Consider the following 20,141-nt stretch of genomic DNA (forward strand, 5'->3'; position numbering starts at 1 on the left):
CTTAAAACAAGAGGAAGTATAGGGCATAGATACACAGCAATTAAAAGAAAGCCCATAGACATCACTTAATTAAGAACTGTACTCAAAAGACAAATATCCATCATCGGATTTTAAGTTATCCTGAATTATTCATACTCCCACTTATTTTATTTTTTTAAAATAAGATTTAAATAAAAAAAAAAAATAAACTATGTTCCGAAGGCACTCTGTATTTATAGAAATGGACACCTATTGCACTCTGACCATAATAATTCCCTGGCATGCTCTGAAAAAGCTGGGGTTTTCTGGTCATACATGTTATGCACAACACTGAACCAGCTAGATTTGGACATGAAGGATCCACGATAACAATTAGCCGATTCCTATTTTCCAGTTAGACGTTCTGGACAGCCCAGAAGTATGGAAGAGGAGTACTTTGTGTCAACAGGTAACAGCTCATTGGAAAACAGTTTTTTCTACATGACCTGAATAAAAACAACAGTATCCTCCAAACATTACATCGCTCTTAAAGAGTAAAAATATGTTTCAGCTTTAGAACAATGAATACAAATTGCAGGTAGACATTGCTAACCTTACCTGATGGTTTCTGCTTCTAAGATACAGTCTAAATAACCGAGCTTCATAGAACTACATTAAAAAAACAAACAAACAAACAAAAACCTGAACAATGACAAGCAAGTAAGTCTGGAAATAGATTTTTTAAAATGTCGACTTTACTTACTTCAGTAGTTTTATCAGCTTCAGAGGGACTGTTCAAATGCTCTAAGTAGGTATAGAAATGTCTGTAACATCAAATGCTGGAGTTGTATCTCTTCTTTTATGATTCATTTAAACCTCCTACTCTCTGTCCTTTCAGTCAAAAAGCGATTGTTAAAAATAATAAGTGATTAAAACATTCCCTACATTTACAGCATTGGCTTGAACTTTGTCACACAAACAGAGAACTAAAAGAGCGGGGACTTAGAAGTGGAGTTTGAAGACTGTCTTTGGATATCTAATGATCTGACTGTGCAGTGAATTCTTGATAATTAGATAAGCACAGCTAGCCCTCTAAATGTTGTGTCTGGGATGCTAAGGTATCTCTACAGTAGCAAGTTGTTTCCTTTACAAACAGATAGAGTAGATTGGGAAAAGGTAGTTAACATGAAAATTACCCAAGGAGATGCAGGGGTGAGATGCAGGGGTGTTTCCCAAAGTTAAAAGGAAGAAAAGAAGCTCTCTTGCTTACAGTAAATAAAAAGAGTCTTGTTCTTACTCCAACTGTTGCTTGAATTCCTGAGTAGAAGTAAAATTTTAAGGCTACAAAATCTTCTCTAGAATGTTGGTCACATGATTAATTAATTAGAACCTTATCAGATTTTTCTTTAATCTGTGTTTGAAATAGCAGTGAGAATATCAAACACACTGCAAGCAGGCCTAAATATATTTTCCTCATTTACAGTTTTGAGCAAGGATTCCTGTTCTACCTGGGGTGGAGGACATTTTTCAACTTTTGATAAATACCAGTATGACTTCACTGGGACTTGCAACTATATCTTTGCAACTGTATGTGATGAATCCAGTCCAGACTTCAACATTCAGTTCCGCCGTGGGCTGGACAAAAAAATTGCAAGGATCATTATTGAACTGGGTCCTTCTGTCATCACTGTTGAGAAAGACAGCATTTCTGTCAGGAGTGTCGGGTAAGATTCTGAGATGAAAAGAAAAAAAATATGTTAAAGCAAGAAACAGTTTCAATAAAGTAGCCTACTTTGTGTCAAAAGTGAATTAATGAACTGTAGAAGTTAACACATTTAAACAGACTACTCCTATGTTTTCTTATCAAGCATTCACACTCTCTAGAATCCAAAGTATTTCATTTGCAGCTTTTGAATCAATCTTAGGGTACATTTGTATAGGCAAAGGGATAAACTAAACATCTCCAACCCAAACAGTTCTCACACTGAAGCTACAGTCTCCTAAGTGATACTGATATGCTTACAATATCATATCATATCATCATATCATAGTATCGTGCAAGTTGGAAGGGACCTTAGAGATCAATAGTTTAAGTCTCCTCTACAAGTACTGCTAAAGAAGATTATAAGCTTTTGAAGGTATTGTAAATTTTCAGTTCCTGTGTTATGCTTAGAGCCTATTTGGTTTGAGACTTGGTAACTCTGAGCCCTCTCTACTAAAGGTAACACAACTAGTGTATAAGAGAAACTCTGAAGTATTCAACAACTGAGAAACACTGGAGGGGCTTGTGTTATCCAAGGATTATCATTTCCAGCAGACAACTTTTTTTACTGCAGATTTGAAACCAAAGTTTCCTATCCGTTCTATCTCAGTCATTCTCCAAAAGCCAAGATTGATCTGGTCTTGGTGTTGCTGATCGTCCTGCTTCAGGTGGAAGCTTGGTCTGGTTAACCATACAAGGTCCCACCTTAACAACATTTCTGTGATTTATTACATGTTAACCAAGCACTTAGAAAATTACCTTAGTTCCTTAATGTTGTTGTTTTACAGTGTTAAAATTCAGCTTCAAGGCTGAAAACTTCCTACAGTATTCACACTGTGAGCTTCTTTGACTTGTCAGTTTTTGTTCTCAGCAGTTGACAGGCTATGGAGTCTGTAGAATTTCCTCAGGATAACCAACATTACTTCTACTTTTGTAGAATGTGCATTGTTTTTAAATGTAAATCTATGCCCTAATAAAAACAAACCAAATGAAGATACAGATTCCTACACAAATAGAATCAATAATATAATACATGGTGGTATTTCTATGAAGCAGCTGATATTGATTTCCAATTGTTAGAAATGTTAATGCATCTCAAAATATTACAGTTACAAAGAAGAAAAAGATCTATTTTGTGCTGCTACAACTACTAAGATTGCAATGTGTATTATGTATAAAAAAAGACAGCGAGTACCCGCATCACAGTGATATGAGAAGCTCAGTTTGTCTTCTCCCACATTACAGTGTCATCAAGCTCCCTTATGCCAGCAATGGAATTCAGATAGCACCTTATGGGCGTAGTGTCCGCCTTGTTGCCAAGCTGATGGAGATGGAACTAGTTGTCATGTGGAACAATGAGGACTACCTCATGGTTAGTAAAATGTTCTCATGAAGCAAAAAATAAAATTCTCACTGACTTACTGGACTGACAGTTTTTATACAGAATTGGTGCTTTTTGGATGTGCTTACTGTTTGGGTATTTGTTTTATTTCCTGTTTCATCTGTTAACCTTCTATCTTTTTATACCTACATATTTCTTTAAATTCCAGCACTGGTTATCTGAAGCAACTGATGTTGAGATCTATGGAAGTTTTCATGGATTCTGTGCTAACCTGAGGCTATTCTGGGAGCAAAATACACTATATTCCAGCACATGCTATATTTTACATACAGTCCAAATATTTTCTTTGATTTAAGATTTTCATAATAATTTGTTGATTGTATTCATGAGCAATATTACTGCCTCACTATCTAAAGCAATAAATGAATAACCTTTCTCTGAAAGTATATTTTCTTCTCGTAACATTCGATTTCTTAAGAGAACAATCCTGAAATACATGCTTTGTCAACAAAGTTACAAAAGGAAACAGCATCTTTTGCATTTTTATCGAGCTCCTTACAGTAATAGCCTCACTCAGTTAACTGCAGATCTCTTAGAATCTTGCTTTTCATTGAATAAATAAAAAGTCACAACATTTACTACATGCTGATAAGGAAAGGAGGTTACTGATTTCAGAACTCTTCATCCAGTCAAGTCAATGATATTAGTGAGAAGTATCTCCTTTAACTGGATTCTTGAACTGAATTTGTTTGAGAAATTAGTACTGCATAGATCATTTTAATTAGAGTGATTCATTTGTATGTTTCCTTTGATTTCAGGTTTTGACTGAAAAAAAGTACATGGGGAAGACCTGTGGAATGTGTGGAAATTATGATGGCTATGAACTAAATGACTTTGTGAGTGAAGGTAAGATCTAATGGCAGATCACATGAAAGGAGATCAAATCAAACTAAGTCAAATCAATCTTTTAATTCTTTACTTTCTGTGACTGCTCAATCAGTTGCGTAGAGCACTCCTATACATCACCAACAAACCTGTCTGTCATACAATTATGCTATGCACAATTATTTGCTGTGGCAATGTTAGAGGTTCTCAACTCAAACAAGTGATAGGATTTTAGAAACAAGCAGTAAGAATCATGCTTTCTCACCTGACTTTCATACCCATCAAGATTCATTGCAAGACACGATGAGTGAAATGACTATATTAGACAGAAACAAGAACAAGACTGTAATAAAAAGAACATACTGGACAAGAATACTAATAAGTAGTTTGTCCAATAAGGATGAAACTTTGGAAAGAACTCATTGGAGCTTAGGATTTGACATCAGGCCTGTCTGTGATTGAGGGAGTGCCCTTCATACTCACTCTAACCTGGTCTGTTGGACTGGTATTCATGAGCAGCTGGAGCTCATTGCCCATGGACCAAGAGCACATCCTCTAGTGTTTTTTTACCTGATAGCAATCCTGTAGACCAGGGCCAGTCCTCAATGCAAATCAAATTGCTCTAGGTAGCAAGGATAGGAAAATTTCCTTCAGAAGCACACTGCTAATCTGATAATCAAGAGAAAATCACTGTTGTAAAGCTAAGTTTTACTGAATAGATTACAGGCAGAGTACAAAATAACTAATTGTTATCAGGAAAATAATCTTAATAGCAACTTTTATAGTCAAAGAGCAGAATTTGAATTTTACTACATCACAGCAACAATTAAATGAATCTGTGGGATTTTTCCTGACAAATTACAACCCTTCAATTTACAGGTAAATTACTGGATACATACAAGTTCGCTGCATTGCAAAAAATGGATGATCCATCAGAGATCTGCCTGTCTGAGGAGATAACAATTCCTGCCATTCCTCACAAAAAATATGTAAGAAAGATCTTGGATTTTCTGCAGTGAGATTTTTAATAGGGATAGACAAAGTAGAAACCACCAACAGAAAGGCCATGGTTTCATAAATTTCCACTTTCAAGAAAATAGTTAATTTTAAAAGTTGTATAGCATGATAATAAGAAAGTAGATTTCTTTGCAACAAAATTGCTGGGATTGTTTAGCCTGCAGAAGAGGAGGCTCAGGGGAGACCTCATTGCACTCTACAACTTCCTGAAGGGAGGTTGTGATGAGGAGAGGCTTGGCCTTTTCTGCCAGGCAACAAACAGGACCCAAGAAAATGGCCACAAGTTGTATCAGATGAGGTTTAGACTAGACATAAGAAGGAACTTTTTCTCTCAGAGAGTGGTCAGGCACTGGAATAGCCTGCCCAGGGTGGGGGTGGAGTCTCCATCACTGGCAGTGTTCAAGAAGAGTCTGGATAGGGAGCTAGGAGATATGGTTTAGTGGTTTTCTGAAGGTATGGTAAAGGGAGGATGTTTGGACTAGATGATCTTATAGGTCCTTTCCAACCTTGTGATTCTATGATTCTATAGAAAATACATTTTGAAAAATACAAATTCAAAATACATTTTGAATCAGGATTTGTATCATTCATATAAATCTACCAGTAGTTATCTCACAACCTTCTGAAAATTGATACAGGTCATCACAGGAAATTCATGGAGCTTTAATGAGCTTAGTGTGAAACAACTAACAACAAAAATTGTAAGCTGTACAAACCTGAAGACGTTCAGAAAAACTTTCAATATATTGCCAGATAACAGCATTGACAATAGAGTCAACCACTATCTGTTGCTATCACTTCTAGTCCTACACAGAAAGAAAATAAACATACCTGAAACATGATCTATCCATATTTATATGGTTGACCAAAGGCAGGCACTTGGTAGCAGCAAATAACTAAAGAGCTTCTATTTCTTAGAATCTGCAGATGTAGGAATTAAATCATTCTTAGAATGATCTTCTTGTTTCACCAGGGAACCTCAAATCATAATTTCCACAGTGAAGAGGCATTTCTGAGGGTTCTGTGAGGAAGATAAGATTGTGAAAAGAAAACTTGTAAATATTACTTGTATTCACATTAAAAAAAGCCACAAACATATATATATATAAATGTATATGTATATAATTATTTTTTTAATCTGGTAGAGAATTTCTGTCGGATGGAAGGTTTAAGCTTTTTACTTTCTCTTTGCTATGTTATACTTCATTAGGCAAAATTAAATATCAAAAGCATGCACAAAGGGGAATGCATGTTGATATCTCCACATAGCTGTATTTGTCCAGGAACACATCTCTATCACTAATGAATCACCTTGAGACAACATACTCTCTCTCTGTGATGTTCTCAGCTGTTCATAGGGAGATTGATGGCACCAAAACAATGGCTACTGTTCAGTTTATGAAGACGTGGAAATAATTCCATACCTGTTACTAAACTAGGGAAAAGAAAAAGCCAGCAAGAAAATCATACATAGCAGAGATTTCCTTTTCTGGTTTTCAGATGGGGAATATACTACTAGAATCATTTGTTTCCTTTTTTTATTTAGGCTGTGATCTGCTCTCAGCTCCTTAACCTGGTGTCACCAACCTGCAGTGTTCCAAAGGATGGGTTTGTCACTCGTTGTCAGCTTGACATGCAGGACTGCAGTGAGCCAGGACAAAAGAACTGTACTTGCTCTACACTGTCAGAGTATTCGAGGCAATGTGCTATGTCCCATCAAGTGGTGTTCAACTGGAGGACTGAAAACTTCTGCTGTAAGTTCAGATGTTTTATTAATATGGATTGCATTTAATCCTGACCATGGGTAGTAAACTGATAAAAATAAAATGCTTTGATGAGAACATACTTCTTTTTACTCATAGAAAAGATAAACTAACTTGAAAAAAATTTTGAGATTGGCTACCAATTAGATATTAGCATAAAAGTAGTGAAGTCCCTTTTTTAGTCCCTTTTTATGTTAACCCATTTTAGTTTTGGATGGTTTTCAATTGATTTTAATTTTTCAGAAGAATCAGTGTCTACAAAATGCCCCGAGGAATTTATAAATATTAGTAAGGCACAATATACATTCAGAGAACCGTATATTAATTCTTAATAATCACAGTGAAACAATACCCTGCTCTTCTCCAAATCATAACATTTTTATACTGAGTACTGAGGCATGGTAAGAGACTATTAATCCTAGTTTTCACATCCTCTCCATCCCCTGTTTTAGGTAAGAGATTCTTTTGTTTACACTTTGAAAACCTTAACACTTTGCACTTCTGGTTGTTGCAGCTGTGGGCAAATGTTCTGCTAATCAAATCTACGAGGAATGTGGTTCTCCATGTATTAAAACCTGCTCCAACCCTGAGTACAGCTGTTCCAGTCACTGTACCTATGGTTGCTTTTGTCCAGAAGGTATCATTCATCTCTGTTTTCTTCATATAATCCATAGAAATACTTTTGGTGTAGATCTAGTCACATGGAGTAGTATTCTTACACAATGAAACAGAGGTGCATTTGAGGGCATCATGCAGCTAGAACTGTCATTTCTCACGTAACAAAATATAACCAGTTTTAAATAGTCACTATCATTAAAGACCCTCAGTTACTATTTGCTAAAAGGTAGTTGAGAAAGCATTTTCTTCACAGTACTATAGCGTGTGATGGGATAATTATAAGCTGCTTTCTTATATTTCTGTACTATAATTTAAGTAGGGTAAGATTTAATTCTTTTCCTTTTCTAAACAGGCATCTATCCTTTCAGAGCACCAGCAAAAGGCAGCATACCTCTGAGAAGTTCTGCAATATTAGAAGAATTCTGTAAATTCCTTTAAAGTATTCAAACTAACATGCTTAGAAAAACTGTAATGAAAAAACCATTCTCATCCATCATTTTTATCTTTGGCAGGAACCTTTCTTGGTGACATCTGGTTTTGGAAGGCATGTAATTTATTAGTGCTAAGTAAATATACTAAAAATGTACTTCTGATTTTTGTCTTCTCTGGCAGGAACTGTTCTTGATGACATCTCAAATAATCGCACATGTGTTCACCTTGAACAGTGCCCATGTACACTGAATGGGGAAACATATGCTCCTGGTGATACAATGAAAGCAGCGTGTAGAACTTGGTGAGTAGCATTTAGAGGATGGAGAGCATACTTATCAAGTAAGTTGATAATTCAGCCTAACTGTCCTGAGGGCAACTCAAAATGTGTCATATCATCTCATTCTTTGAGTTCTAAAAAACTATATATTTTTAATTAAATTCACACATGCATGTCTTATTTCTTGATTCATGTCAAGTAGAAATACAAATGCTCTTTCAGATCATACAAAGCAATAACTGTGGTGGTTTTTTGTTTGCTTTTTTTAACCTTTTCTGGTAAAATTGAGGTAAAATTAGCACAAAAAAAAAAAATAGTTACAATTTCTTTCTGGCAGTCTCAGCAGACTGAGTTACCAAATCATTCCTGAAAATCATATTTGAATTCTGTAACAGAAACTAACTACGTAAGGCAATATTTTTTAAATTTTGAAATTATTTTAAATGCAGCAAAATTTATGGCATTAATTCTCTTGCTATAATCATTTTCATAAATAAAATATACAACAAATAACATAAACAGTCCTCAAAATTGAAACAATGAACTCACAGTTTGTGGATAACGTGTTGAGTAGAGATTATGACAATCCATAGAAGAGTTCAGCGACTTCAAGAGGAACAACTTCAAGCTCATGCACAAACACACAAAGTCAAATCATGGAATTACGAGGCAAAAAGTGACACAAGTGATATTTTCCACCACTAATAAGTAGCTGACATTTTAGAATGAAGATGAAGAACTTTCAGAACAGTAGAAATAAAAGTAAATGTTATATATGCTACATCATGTATACTAACCAATTTACAAAGTCGATCAGCTGTGGAAAAACTTCCAGATGGGAGGATCAAATCATCTTTGCTGATAAACAATCACTTAGAATGAGAATAATCTTACATAGAATTTCTTGTTTTCTTCAGTAAGTGTACAATGGGTCAATGGAACTGCAAAGAGTTGCCCTGCCCTGGAAGATGCTCATTGGAAGGAGGCTCCTTTGTTACCACATTTGATTCTAGATCATACAGGTTTCATGGAGTTTGCACATACATTCTTATGAAGGTAATTTCCTGAAATCTAGAATCACACAAAATCAGATGGATATATATCTGTCTTCAGTTTCCCCTTAGAACACAAGCTGAGGTCTTCCAATGATTAACACTTACTTCACAAATAATTTTTAATCTAACAGACATACCTTTGCATTATTTTCCTCTAGAGTTCTAGCCTGCCACACAATGGAACCCTAATGGCTATTTATGAAAAGTCTGGTTATTCTCATTCTGAGACATCGCTTAATGCTATAATTTACCTGTCTACAAAGGTAAGCAATCCATACACAGGTTCTATCCAGCTTTTCATTAATCAGGCTAGCAAAACAAATATTTTAAGTCTGAGAGGAAAAATCATGGAGAACAGATACTATACTACACACAGTAGAAATCTTTGTTGTCATATCAACTTATGAAATTAGGAGTGCTGTGCAGAGGACAACAGTATTTTTGAAGGGAAAACTAAAGACAGTATGGAATGTAAGAAAAAGCTTGAATTGGTATTTTCCTGTTATATAGGTCACTGAGAATATTGTTGCTTAAATTTAAGAAGATATATGTACGACCAGTACAAATGTTTGGATTCTGTGTCTTTTTCATACAGGACAAAATTGTGATTTCTCAGAATGAACTCCTTACTGATGATGATGAGCTTAAACGGCTACCTTACAAATCAGGTAAAGAAAGGAGAATATATGTACAACCTGAATTATGTTAAATACCTGTTTTACATCACGCAGCCCAACATCTTTAATCTTGCTATTGCTAGTAACAATCAACTTCTATAAGAAAATTATCATATTTTTCAGTGCATCTGTCCCTGTGTGGAAAGTTGGATGTAGAAGGAAAAGATGTGCAGACAGAATGCTTGAACATTTATATATACATTAAAATTACTACTTAAACAGTATTCCTCTGCTTGAATATCTCTGTTTTTAAATCTTCTTCTTCTTTTAGGAGACATCACTATTTTCAAGCAATCCTCAATGTTCATTCAAATGCATACAGAGTTTGGACTGGAACTCATTGTTCAAACATCACCTGTGTTCCAGGCCTATGTTAAAGTCAGTTCACAGTTCCAAGGCAGAACCCTAGGTAAGAAATCTAGTTCCAATGAAAAGAGACAATTTGGAGAGTGTAATTTTGAAAGCTTAGCACTTATCCTGCGAAGAATAAACTTTTTTGCTTCCTGATTCACCAAAGAAAAACCAACAAAAGTAGCTGCTTTGGAAAACAGATTAGAATTTCTTTTCTGTAATAACATTAAAAATCATCAATGGAATTTGATGGCATTTTTTCATGTGAAATACAGTACAGTTGTTTAGAATTGAGCACATGTGAATCTCATGAAGTTGAACAAAGCCAAATGCAAGGTCCTGCATCAGGGTTAAGGCAATCTCAAACATCATCACTGAATGATGAACGAATTGAGAGCAGCCCTGCAGAGAAAGATTTGGTAGTACTGCTGGATGAAAAGCTCAACATGAGCCAACAGTGTGTGCTTGCAGTCCAGAAAGCCAATTGAATCCTGAGCTGCATCAAAAGAGCAGAGCTAGCAGGTCACCTCCAGGAGAGGAGGTGATTCTCCCCAGTTCTCCTTGCTCTGGAGACCCTGCCTGAAATACTACATTCAGCTCTGGGATCCTCAGCAAAAAGGAGATGCAGACCTATTAGAGCAAGTTCAGAGGAAGGCCACTAAAATGAGGGCTGGAGCACCTTTCCTATGAAGAGAGGCTAATAGAATTGAGATTGTTTAGCCTAGAAAGAGAAGGATGTGGAGAGATGTTATTGCAGCCTTCCTGTACATAAAGGAGACCTATAAAAATATGAAACTCATTGTCAGAGTGTGTAGTCATAGGACAAGGGGTAATGGTTTTAAACTAAAAGATTAGATTTAAATTAGGAATTTGAAAGAATTCTTTGCTCTGAGGATAGTTAGAAACTGAGGCAGGTTTCTCAGAGAAACTGTGGATACCTCCTCCTTGAAAGCGTTTCAGCTCAGGTTGGATGTGACTTTGAGTAACTTTATCTAGAGAAAGATATCCCAGCCCATGTAAGGCAATTGGAGCTAGATGATCTTTAAAGACTCCTCCCAATCCAAACCATTCTATGACTTTAAGATCAGTTTTTCATATGCAGTTTTCACTGCGTGTTATATTACACAGTGAAGGGCCAAGGAATTATCCTGTGTGGTCATTACATCTTGGGGCACATGGAGACTTTTGGATACAAAGTACCTTCACTGTACACACAATGAGTCATCCATGAATACAGAAACTTCTCCGCTTCTAAGTACCAGATGGAGGTGTCTATTGTTATTGTGCAGCAACTTTAGATGCAAAAGCATATCCTGTATTCTAGTTATTTATCGGGAATTAGAGATGAGAAAGACACTTCTTTCATTAGAAATGTCCAAATGTATGTTCTTGATCATTACAGAGTTATATACAGAAGATGCAACTGCAAAAGTACTTTAGGTCCTTTCTCTTTTATCTAACAAAACCACTGAAAACTCATTTTTCTTCCAAAGTAGGATGAAAAATATTGTGTAAATGGATGTCATTGAACAAAAGGAGATAAATCTTAACCTCAGAAGGCAGAGAGAAACTCAGTGACTGCACACATAATTAAGATTCTCTGGCTATGTCACCTATTAACCTTCACTGACACTCCATCTGGAACTTTTAACACAATTTTCTCACTACTGTAAAAGAATGAAACATAGACCATTGTGTACATTTTTTTTTCCACTGCTGTCACTCTTATTTCTGATATTATTAGGTTTGTGTGGTAATTACAATGGAGACACTACAGATGACTTCATGACTAGCATGGATATCACTGAAGGAACAGCTTCCCTATTTGTAGATTCCTGGAGGGCAGGAAATTGCCTTCCTGCTATGGAGAGAGAGACTGACCCTTGTGCTTTGAGTCAGCTGAACAGTAAGTAGATGATCTTGCTGTAACTGATCTCTGCAGCTAGCTTCATTTGACACTTTTATAAGTCCAAAGAGTATTTGGGAGAACCACAGACTGAGATGATTGAAAATCACAAATTCAGTCACCAAGAAGATATTTCTAATTTCTAGAATACACATCTAGTGAAAATGTACTGGATCCCATGCTAGAGGTCTGGGATTGAGATGATGAATGAGAACTTTTGTTGATTTTGAATTACAGTATGTTGAAACTGTAATTTCTGTGGACATCTTAGAATGTCAGCAGTGTTGTAACTGAAATCCAGGTCCCTACAGCTACTGGTATTAAAAGGTGCCTAAATGACCTATTTGAACTACAGTATTGCCTTGCAAGACATATTAAGTTGTCCTTTTACTCAGTCCATCATTGCCAACATCTCAGCTGGAGTGGTGTGTCTAATTTTGCTGTTAGCAAACAAAATTACAGTCTGAGAAAAGCAGTACCAGCTATAGGGAGAGAGTTCAGAGAAGGCTGAAAAGAATATCCTGTGGTCTATAAGTCGTGACCAATTGTGAAGTGGGACAAACACACCAAAAGGGAGAATTTAACTGGAAGAAAAATGAATGGAGGTTTAGTAGTCCCCAGATCTGCTAAAATGGAAATAACAGAGCCCACCACACCACTGTCTGAAAGGATAAAATACAATCTGCAGTACATTCAATTTTTCTATTAGATACATTTTGTAATTATGGGCACAATACTGCTTATAATGATTTGATGACTTAACTTTATGATCTTGAAGGATTTCTCCAACCTAAACAATTTTATAACAATGAAGCATTTGAACAGGCTGCTCGGAATGTTAGGAAATCTCTATTGTTCAAGGTCTGCAGCAATAGTCAGGCATTAGTCAATGTTAACATAAGCATTTCTGGTGTTTCTTTGGCAGGGTTATAAACTAGACAAGCCTCTGAGATCTCTTCCAAGCCTCTAATTCCATAATTGGCAGGGCAAAATCTCTCCTCCTCCTAACATGTGCTGGTATTTTATGTCCATGACTTTGTTTTACTTAGAAATATCTGCAGAGACTCATTGCTCCATTCTAACGAAGAAGGGTACAGTGTTTGAGAAATGCCATGCTGTAGTGAACCCCACTCCTTTCTACAAGGTAGGAAATTAAGATAGATGGAATACAGAGCAAGTACAAAGATGGACCATACTGATCTCATATACAGTATGCCACTCATCTGGATCAGCAATGCATAGAAGCTAAGAAGCAAGCATGTTCTTTTTAAATAAATCTCCACTATAATGGATGTCTTTTTGGACCTATGCTACCATTCCTGTCTCTAGAATTCCAAGAACCATACACTCAGACACTCAGATTCCATGATCCCTATGGATCCCATCCAATTCAGATTTTTTTATAATTCTAAGAATGAGAAAATATTTTTGCTTATTTTCCTTTTCAGAAATTTTAACTATGAAAGTATTGGTTTTCCCTGCTGCAGAATTAGATTCATCATATTTGCCAGTCTCCATGAAACAGTATAAAAGTGAAAAATTGAATAAACTAAATCATTTACGTACTAAGCATATTTTACTCATTTCTATCAGACAATTAATCTGATCATTTTGATCTGTTTTAGTTATGCAAAACTACATATTTTGCTTGACTTACCTCAGTACTGTTAGCACATGTAGTACTTCAAATGCCTTCTCGCAGTAACAGAACAGTTTCCTTGTGTTGGATTTCAGAGGTGCGTCTACCAAGCCTGTAATTATGAAGAGACCTTTCCTTACATTTGCTCTGCTCTGGGATCATATGCACGAACATGCAGTTCAATGGGTTTAATCCTTGAGAACTGGAGAAACAGTATGGACAATTGCAGTAAGTAACTCAACCAATGCATTTCTGCCATCAGGTTATTGCACACATACAGATCCACTAGGATGTGCCCACATTTGCTTGACTTGTGAAAAAACTGAGAATGAGACAATATTTTAAAATACATTAGCCATTAGAAGATAACTACTTATTACTCAAGAAGACCTAGAAGATACTAGAAGGCATAAAAGCCACATTCACATGAACTGATGGCTTTCAGAATTGTGTAAAAATATTTCTGCAAAGTTTCCCCCTGCATTATTTCATTCCAACATATATAAAGAAGCAATAAGATGATACATAACCTTCAAAAACTTCTAAGCAGCCATATTAAGATCTGCTCTGAAATATTGTTTACTACAGCTCCACATCCTCAGGAAAAAAAAAATAAATAAAAAATGACAGAATAAATGTAGCACATTACTGTGAGCGCAGTTATTCTTCACAGGGAAAAAGACAAGGAAATGGAGTTCACCATACACTCTTCTCTTGTTTTACAGCTATTACTTGTACTGGCAATCAAACATTCAGTTATAACACTCAGGCATGTGAAAGGACCTGCTTGTCACTCTCCAACCCAACCCTGGAATGTCATCCAACTGACATCCCAATTGAAGGCTGCCATTGTCCTAGAGGGACATATCTGAACCACAAGAATGAATGTGTCCATAAATCTCATTGTCCCTGCTATTTAGAAGATAGGAAGTTCATCTTACCTGATCAGTCAACAATGACTGGTGGGATAACCTGGTAAGTGTATCGGATTTAGAGATGAACAAATATGAAATGAAGAAGTGTCTTGAAGTGTCTCTGTTGTGGGCTAACCACAGTAGGAAGATGAGCATCACACAGCCACTCATTCTTCCTTAGCAGGATGAGGAAGACAGAAGGGCAAAAGCAAGAAAATTGATGTGTCAGTATAAAGACAGTTTAATAGCTTTCTTTGTTTTTATTATGTAAGAATAAACTTAGTTAATAAGCAAAGTGGTAGGCAAAAGCAAAATTTACTGCTTCTCAGCAGACAGATATTTAGCCATAGTGGGGCTTTCTCTGATTACTTGAGAAGATGAGTGATGTAACTTGTTTACCTTTTTCCTTTTTCTCCCAGATTTTTTGTTGAGCACAATGTCATGTGGTGTGGGATGCTCTTTTGGGGTCAGATACCCCAGCTGTGTCTCCTTCCAACTTCTTATGCATCTCCAGCCTACTTGCTGGTGGGACAGCATGACAAGAAAAGGCAGCTTTGAGATTATTCAACAATAGCTAAAACATTTGTTTATCAATGCAATTTTGATCACAAATCCAAAATATTTCACTGTATAACTGCTATGAAAAAAAATTAGCTCCATCCCTGCAAAAACCAGTACAGTTTCCATTACTTTTATTAGCATATGAATGTTTAAGATCTTTCTGCCACTTCCTAAAGTACAAAAATTCTTAAACAGAAAACATCTGACTAACCTTAAGTTTGAAAACTTTAAGAAAAAAAATAGAAAATAATATGTAAAATCTTATTATTCCTAGCTGAAGGTAGTAGGAGATTTTGCTAACCTTGTCTGTACAGTTGTATACAAGCACAAAGATCACTTAACCTTCACTTTCAAAACAAATATTTCTGTATACTACCAATAGTAAAGAGAGTTAAATTGAGTCACATTCCACTTTGAAGCAAGTAACACAAATGAAGCACTTCCAATGATGAAAAACAGGAAGTAATTTTGCTGAAAATCTAAATCTATTTCTTAGATGAGAATTGCATCAAAATTCCTGTTGTTTTTTTTTTTCTTTTCTTTTTTTTTCCTCCAGCTATTGTGTTAATGGGAGACTAAGTTGCACTGGCAAACTTCAAAATCCTGCAGGTATGAGTCTGATATGGCTTACTTTGGAATACATTCTTTTCCTCTATAAAATTGTTACTTCAGAATCTCTCGTGTTTGTTTTTGTTCCTTTCTCATAGAAAGCTGCAAAGCTCCAAAGAAATATATATCATGTTCTGACAGCTTGGAAAACAAGTATGGAGCTACATGTGCCCCTACTTGTCAGATGCTGGCTACTGGAATTGAATGTGTAAGTTTCACAGTCCTGTGATATTAATCCTCTACGAGAGGAAGAACTTGAGAGTCTTAGGCAGAATTCAGTTTCTTCTAGTGAAATGAGAGGAGATATTTCTTCTAACACGATATGATTGATCACCAGTCTTTTTTCTACAGGGTGGACAATATAAAAAAGTACACACATTCAGAAAGTGAATAAAGGAATTGTATTAAATGGATTACAAACTTAGAAATCCATAAGATTCTAAAATATAGGACTATCACCTCTGGGTCAAGTACTCGATAAATTGCATGTCACTAGAAACTCATAGAAAACGTAATATATGCTTTCTGTTCCATTCATTCTAAAGTATCTGCTGTTGATGATTGTGGAGTGCAGGAGACATAAGCTAGGTGAATCTATCTTTATGGAGTTTTTGTTTCCTTTTATATTAAAGAAACTGATTGAAAGAACTGTAATGTCATAGGTTACACTGATAGTAAAGAAGCTTAGACTGTGCTCTGTGTGTCTGAAAATTGTTAGCAATAATAGATATTTCTCAGAGTCTTCGAGTATGTTTAGTTTCTCACACAATAGGTGTATCTTGTAACTTCAGTGAAAGCAGTTAAATTGATTAGTATATTAGCATACGGAAAATCATAACATTGAAATCAAAAGATAGAACTGAATATAGATTCACCGCACAAGATAAAATGCATCTTATGTCCCTTTTCATTTTGTTAATCTGTTGGTCTTCACCAGATTCCTACTAAATGTGAATCAGGCTGTGTCTGTGCTGATGGGCTATATGAAAATCTTGATGGCAGGTGTGTACCAGCTGAGGAGTGTCCTTGTGAATATGGAGGCCTTTCATATGGAAAAGGTGAACAGATCCAAACCGAATGTGAAATCTGGTAAGAGTCAAACCATTTTTCACTGCTGAACCTCATTTTCACTCATCTATGCAGCTATATAACAAAAGCACTTATTTGATGGGGAAGTAGGAAGTGGCAAAAGCTGAAAGTTGAACAGAAGGAATACAGTGACGAAGCATAGAGGTGGTAAAGAGAAGCTAAATTTTTGCTAGTATGTTTGTATACATGATTCTGACAATAAATAAGTACAAGCAAAAGAGTCCTGATCTACTAGTCAGTCATTTGAGTTTAAGGGATATTTTTGCCACCTCTACATTCAGGGAATAAGGGCATCCATTAGGGACTTTAAACTGCATCAGGTCAAGAATTATCAGCTCCACCTAAATAAAGATGAGGGCAGTCATCCTTCCTTTCTGTAGATAAAAACAGCCTCCCAGAAAGATTACTTGCATCTCTTTAGCTGCATTCTCAGAATACTTTGTTCAATTTCTGTTTTTTAATGTAGCATTAAAGTCACCAGCACCCAAAGCATACATAACTGAGATGTCTGTTCCCATCAGCAACTGAAATAAAAGAGCTTATATTCTTTTTTCAAAGGAAAAGAAAGGAAGAGTCTTAACATATCTTCTTCATCATTAATTAATTTTCTTAGTAATCTGTAGCTTTTATTTATGGTTCTTATATTAAATGTGACTTGGCCACAGTCTACACCAGGCTATTAAATGAGTGATATATCTATAAAAATGTATGCATGTAAAAAGAAATAAGGTGGTATTTCTTTGGAATCTAATTATGGTTTCTCTTTTCACTCTCAGCACTTGTAGAAAAGGCAAATGGAAATGTGTTCAGAAATCAAGATGTTCCTCAACATGTAATCTTTATGGAGAAGGCCATATCACCACTTTTGATGGACAGCGTTTTGTGTTTGATGGCAACTGTGAATACATATTAGCTATGGTAATCTGCATCTTACTGATGCTTTTGGCTGCGTCTCAGTATCAAGAAATACCTTGTTTTAAATGGCTGATGAAAATATCCTGGAATGCATCTATATCCAGTAGAGCACTTTGAATCTTATTAAATACAGAAAGTGTGCTTATTCTCCACATATTTACAATTCTAAACTAAAAAGCATTTAGTTCTCAAAATGAAATTTTTAATGCATGTGCAACTAATTTTAAATTAAATAACATTTAAAGTCATTGATTGGTACATTTTCTGTACCAGTCAACTGTGTCTTTCAGTGAAGTGATGTCAGTTTGTCACTACTACCTCTCAAAACAATGAAATAACTGTGATTCAGTAGTAGCTTTTTTCCATCTGGCTACAGATATGTGGGTTCTACAAGGAACAGAAGAGAGTCTATTACATCTTTCTGCACGTGTTTTTATTTTTTTAGGATGGCTGCAATGTTAATAGGCCTCTTTCATCATTTAAAATCGTTACTGAGAACGTCATTTGTGGGAAATCAGGGGTTACGTGCTCTAGATCCATCAGCATTTACCTTGGGGTAAGATCTTCATTTTACTATTACTCAACTGAGTAGCCATTTAAGGACGTATTTGTTTTTATTTCTGATACTTTAGCTGTGTCTTGCAGGTGAAATTATGTACTTAGCCTAGAGCTTCAGTTTTAGTAGGTAACGGTGTCAGTGTTTTAGTCCCCCAGCCTCTTGCCTGTATGAAGTCATTAAATTTTTAACTTTACCCACTCTGTCAAAAGACAGTTATTTTTTCTCCCAAACAGTCAAGAAAGCAGCAGAGTAAAAGTGAGGAATTCTTATCATGGACGATCTACAAAATTACACCAAATTTCTCTTAGCCTGGGTAGTACTTGCCAATTCAAAATATATCTGGATTTCTACTATCCTACTACGTGACATACATCTGTGAAATTGCAGCAGTGAGCAGTTATCCTTATTTCCACTGCTGTCTGACAGCTTCCAAAATTAGTTAAGCTTCAAAGTTCTCAGCTCTACTTGAACACTAATGCACAGTATTATCTTCACACCTTAGAATCTTTCATTGTAATCAGAGAGAAGTTTATGGACAGCTGAGGTTTTACCCCAATGAACAGTCACTGCAAGCAGTAACGCATTTGCAATATTACTGTATATTGGCAGTTATAGCTCATCGGTGCACTTATGATCTAATTTCCTAAGAGCATACTCCATACAAACCTTTCTACTGATTCTCTAGACACTGAAACACTAAGACATAACCCCCATCATAACATAATAAAAACATGAGAGTAGAAGAGAATAGAAGAGCCCAAGTGATACACTGTCTTTCTCTGCAACTCTTTTCCATGAATACATGAAGAGAGACTCCCTCTACTCTGCTTGCTGCAGATGGCCGGCTGGCTGTAATATATGCATAAAATATGATCAGAGTTCTAGTATACCTAACAGTGAGACTAAAACAACATATTTTTAAATATTTCCTATGAAGATTTGCATATAAATAAAAAAAAAATAAAAATCCAAAGGAAATAAAACCCAATCATTTTAAGATAGGACAACAACCCAAGGAAACTCTCTTACCTTTTAAGATCTTCATTGCTGCTGACAGTAAGTTATTCCAAAGTTTCTGGCAAATGCAAAAAATGACGAGATAGTCTATAGCAGTGCAGTATCATCTGCAACAATGATTCATGGAAAGTCAAAAGAAAAATACCAAAACTAGACAATTTATAACTTATACACAACTTTTCTTCCAGAACTTGACTATTATACTGCGAGATGAAACCTTCTCTGTTTCTGGGAAAAATCTTCAAGTGAGGTATAATGTGAGAAAGAATGCCCTCCACCTGATGTTTGATATCATTATCCCAGGAAAATATAACATGACTCTTATATGGAATAAGCACATGAACTTCTTCATTAAGATCTCCAGGGAAACACAGGTATTGCAGAATAACTTCTTCAGAAAACAATACTTAATTCACATTGACCTGCTAGCTTAATGACAACGACACAGCTTAAAATTAGCTGTGTGTGATGGCAAAGGTTACTAGCAATTCATTTTCTATTTATCATTATCTCTGAAACAACATATATTTTCACTAAAGGCTGATTTTTATGTATGGGAGACACACCACAAGAAAAATTATGTAAGGCTTTGCTTGTGCTGAATTTTTTGAATTGTGATCATACATATACAGACTGTAGTAATACAAGAAGAATTTTTACAGAGCAGCAGCCATGGATCAAGATAAGGACTTCACAGAGCAGCAGCTGCAGAGCAGGATAAACAGCATGAGAAACAAGGACACTTCTAGGAAAAGAATGAATGGCTTGCAGCTCTGAAGGGGGGGGTTTAGGGCT

General features: G+C 35.8%; 1 protein-coding gene across 1 annotated transcript in view; it reads left to right on the forward strand.

Annotated features, from left to right (window-relative positions):
• Positions 1 to 399: 399 nt before the first annotated feature.
• MUC6 (mucin 6, oligomeric mucus/gel-forming) overlaps positions 400 to 20,141 on the forward strand; it is a 28,668-nt gene continuing 8,926 nt past the window's right edge. Inside the window, exons 1-22 of the mRNA XM_072338844.1 lie at positions 400 to 427; positions 1,442 to 1,682; positions 2,966 to 3,092; positions 3,881 to 3,968; positions 4,827 to 4,936; positions 6,511 to 6,718; positions 7,242 to 7,364; positions 7,958 to 8,078; positions 8,972 to 9,110; positions 9,268 to 9,372; positions 9,705 to 9,777; positions 10,058 to 10,195; positions 11,882 to 12,043; positions 13,093 to 13,187; positions 13,778 to 13,910; positions 14,408 to 14,657; positions 15,714 to 15,766; positions 15,865 to 15,974; positions 16,704 to 16,855; positions 17,632 to 17,773; positions 18,216 to 18,326; positions 19,535 to 19,720. Coding sequence (XP_072194945.1) covers positions 400 to 427; positions 1,442 to 1,682; positions 2,966 to 3,092; positions 3,881 to 3,968; positions 4,827 to 4,936; positions 6,511 to 6,718; positions 7,242 to 7,364; positions 7,958 to 8,078; positions 8,972 to 9,110; positions 9,268 to 9,372; positions 9,705 to 9,777; positions 10,058 to 10,195; positions 11,882 to 12,043; positions 13,093 to 13,187; positions 13,778 to 13,910; positions 14,408 to 14,657; positions 15,714 to 15,766; positions 15,865 to 15,974; positions 16,704 to 16,855; positions 17,632 to 17,773; positions 18,216 to 18,326; positions 19,535 to 19,720 — 2,895 coding nt within the window. The remainder of the gene's footprint in view (positions 428 to 1,441; positions 1,683 to 2,965; positions 3,093 to 3,880; positions 3,969 to 4,826; positions 4,937 to 6,510; positions 6,719 to 7,241; positions 7,365 to 7,957; positions 8,079 to 8,971; positions 9,111 to 9,267; positions 9,373 to 9,704; positions 9,778 to 10,057; positions 10,196 to 11,881; positions 12,044 to 13,092; positions 13,188 to 13,777; positions 13,911 to 14,407; positions 14,658 to 15,713; positions 15,767 to 15,864; positions 15,975 to 16,703; positions 16,856 to 17,631; positions 17,774 to 18,215; positions 18,327 to 19,534; positions 19,721 to 20,141) is intronic.

The sequence above is a fragment of the Excalfactoria chinensis genome, chromosome 5 (genome assembly GCF_039878825.1).
Source record: "Excalfactoria chinensis isolate bCotChi1 chromosome 5, bCotChi1.hap2, whole genome shotgun sequence".
Taxonomy (NCBI): domain Eukaryota; kingdom Metazoa; phylum Chordata; class Aves; order Galliformes; family Phasianidae; genus Excalfactoria; species Excalfactoria chinensis.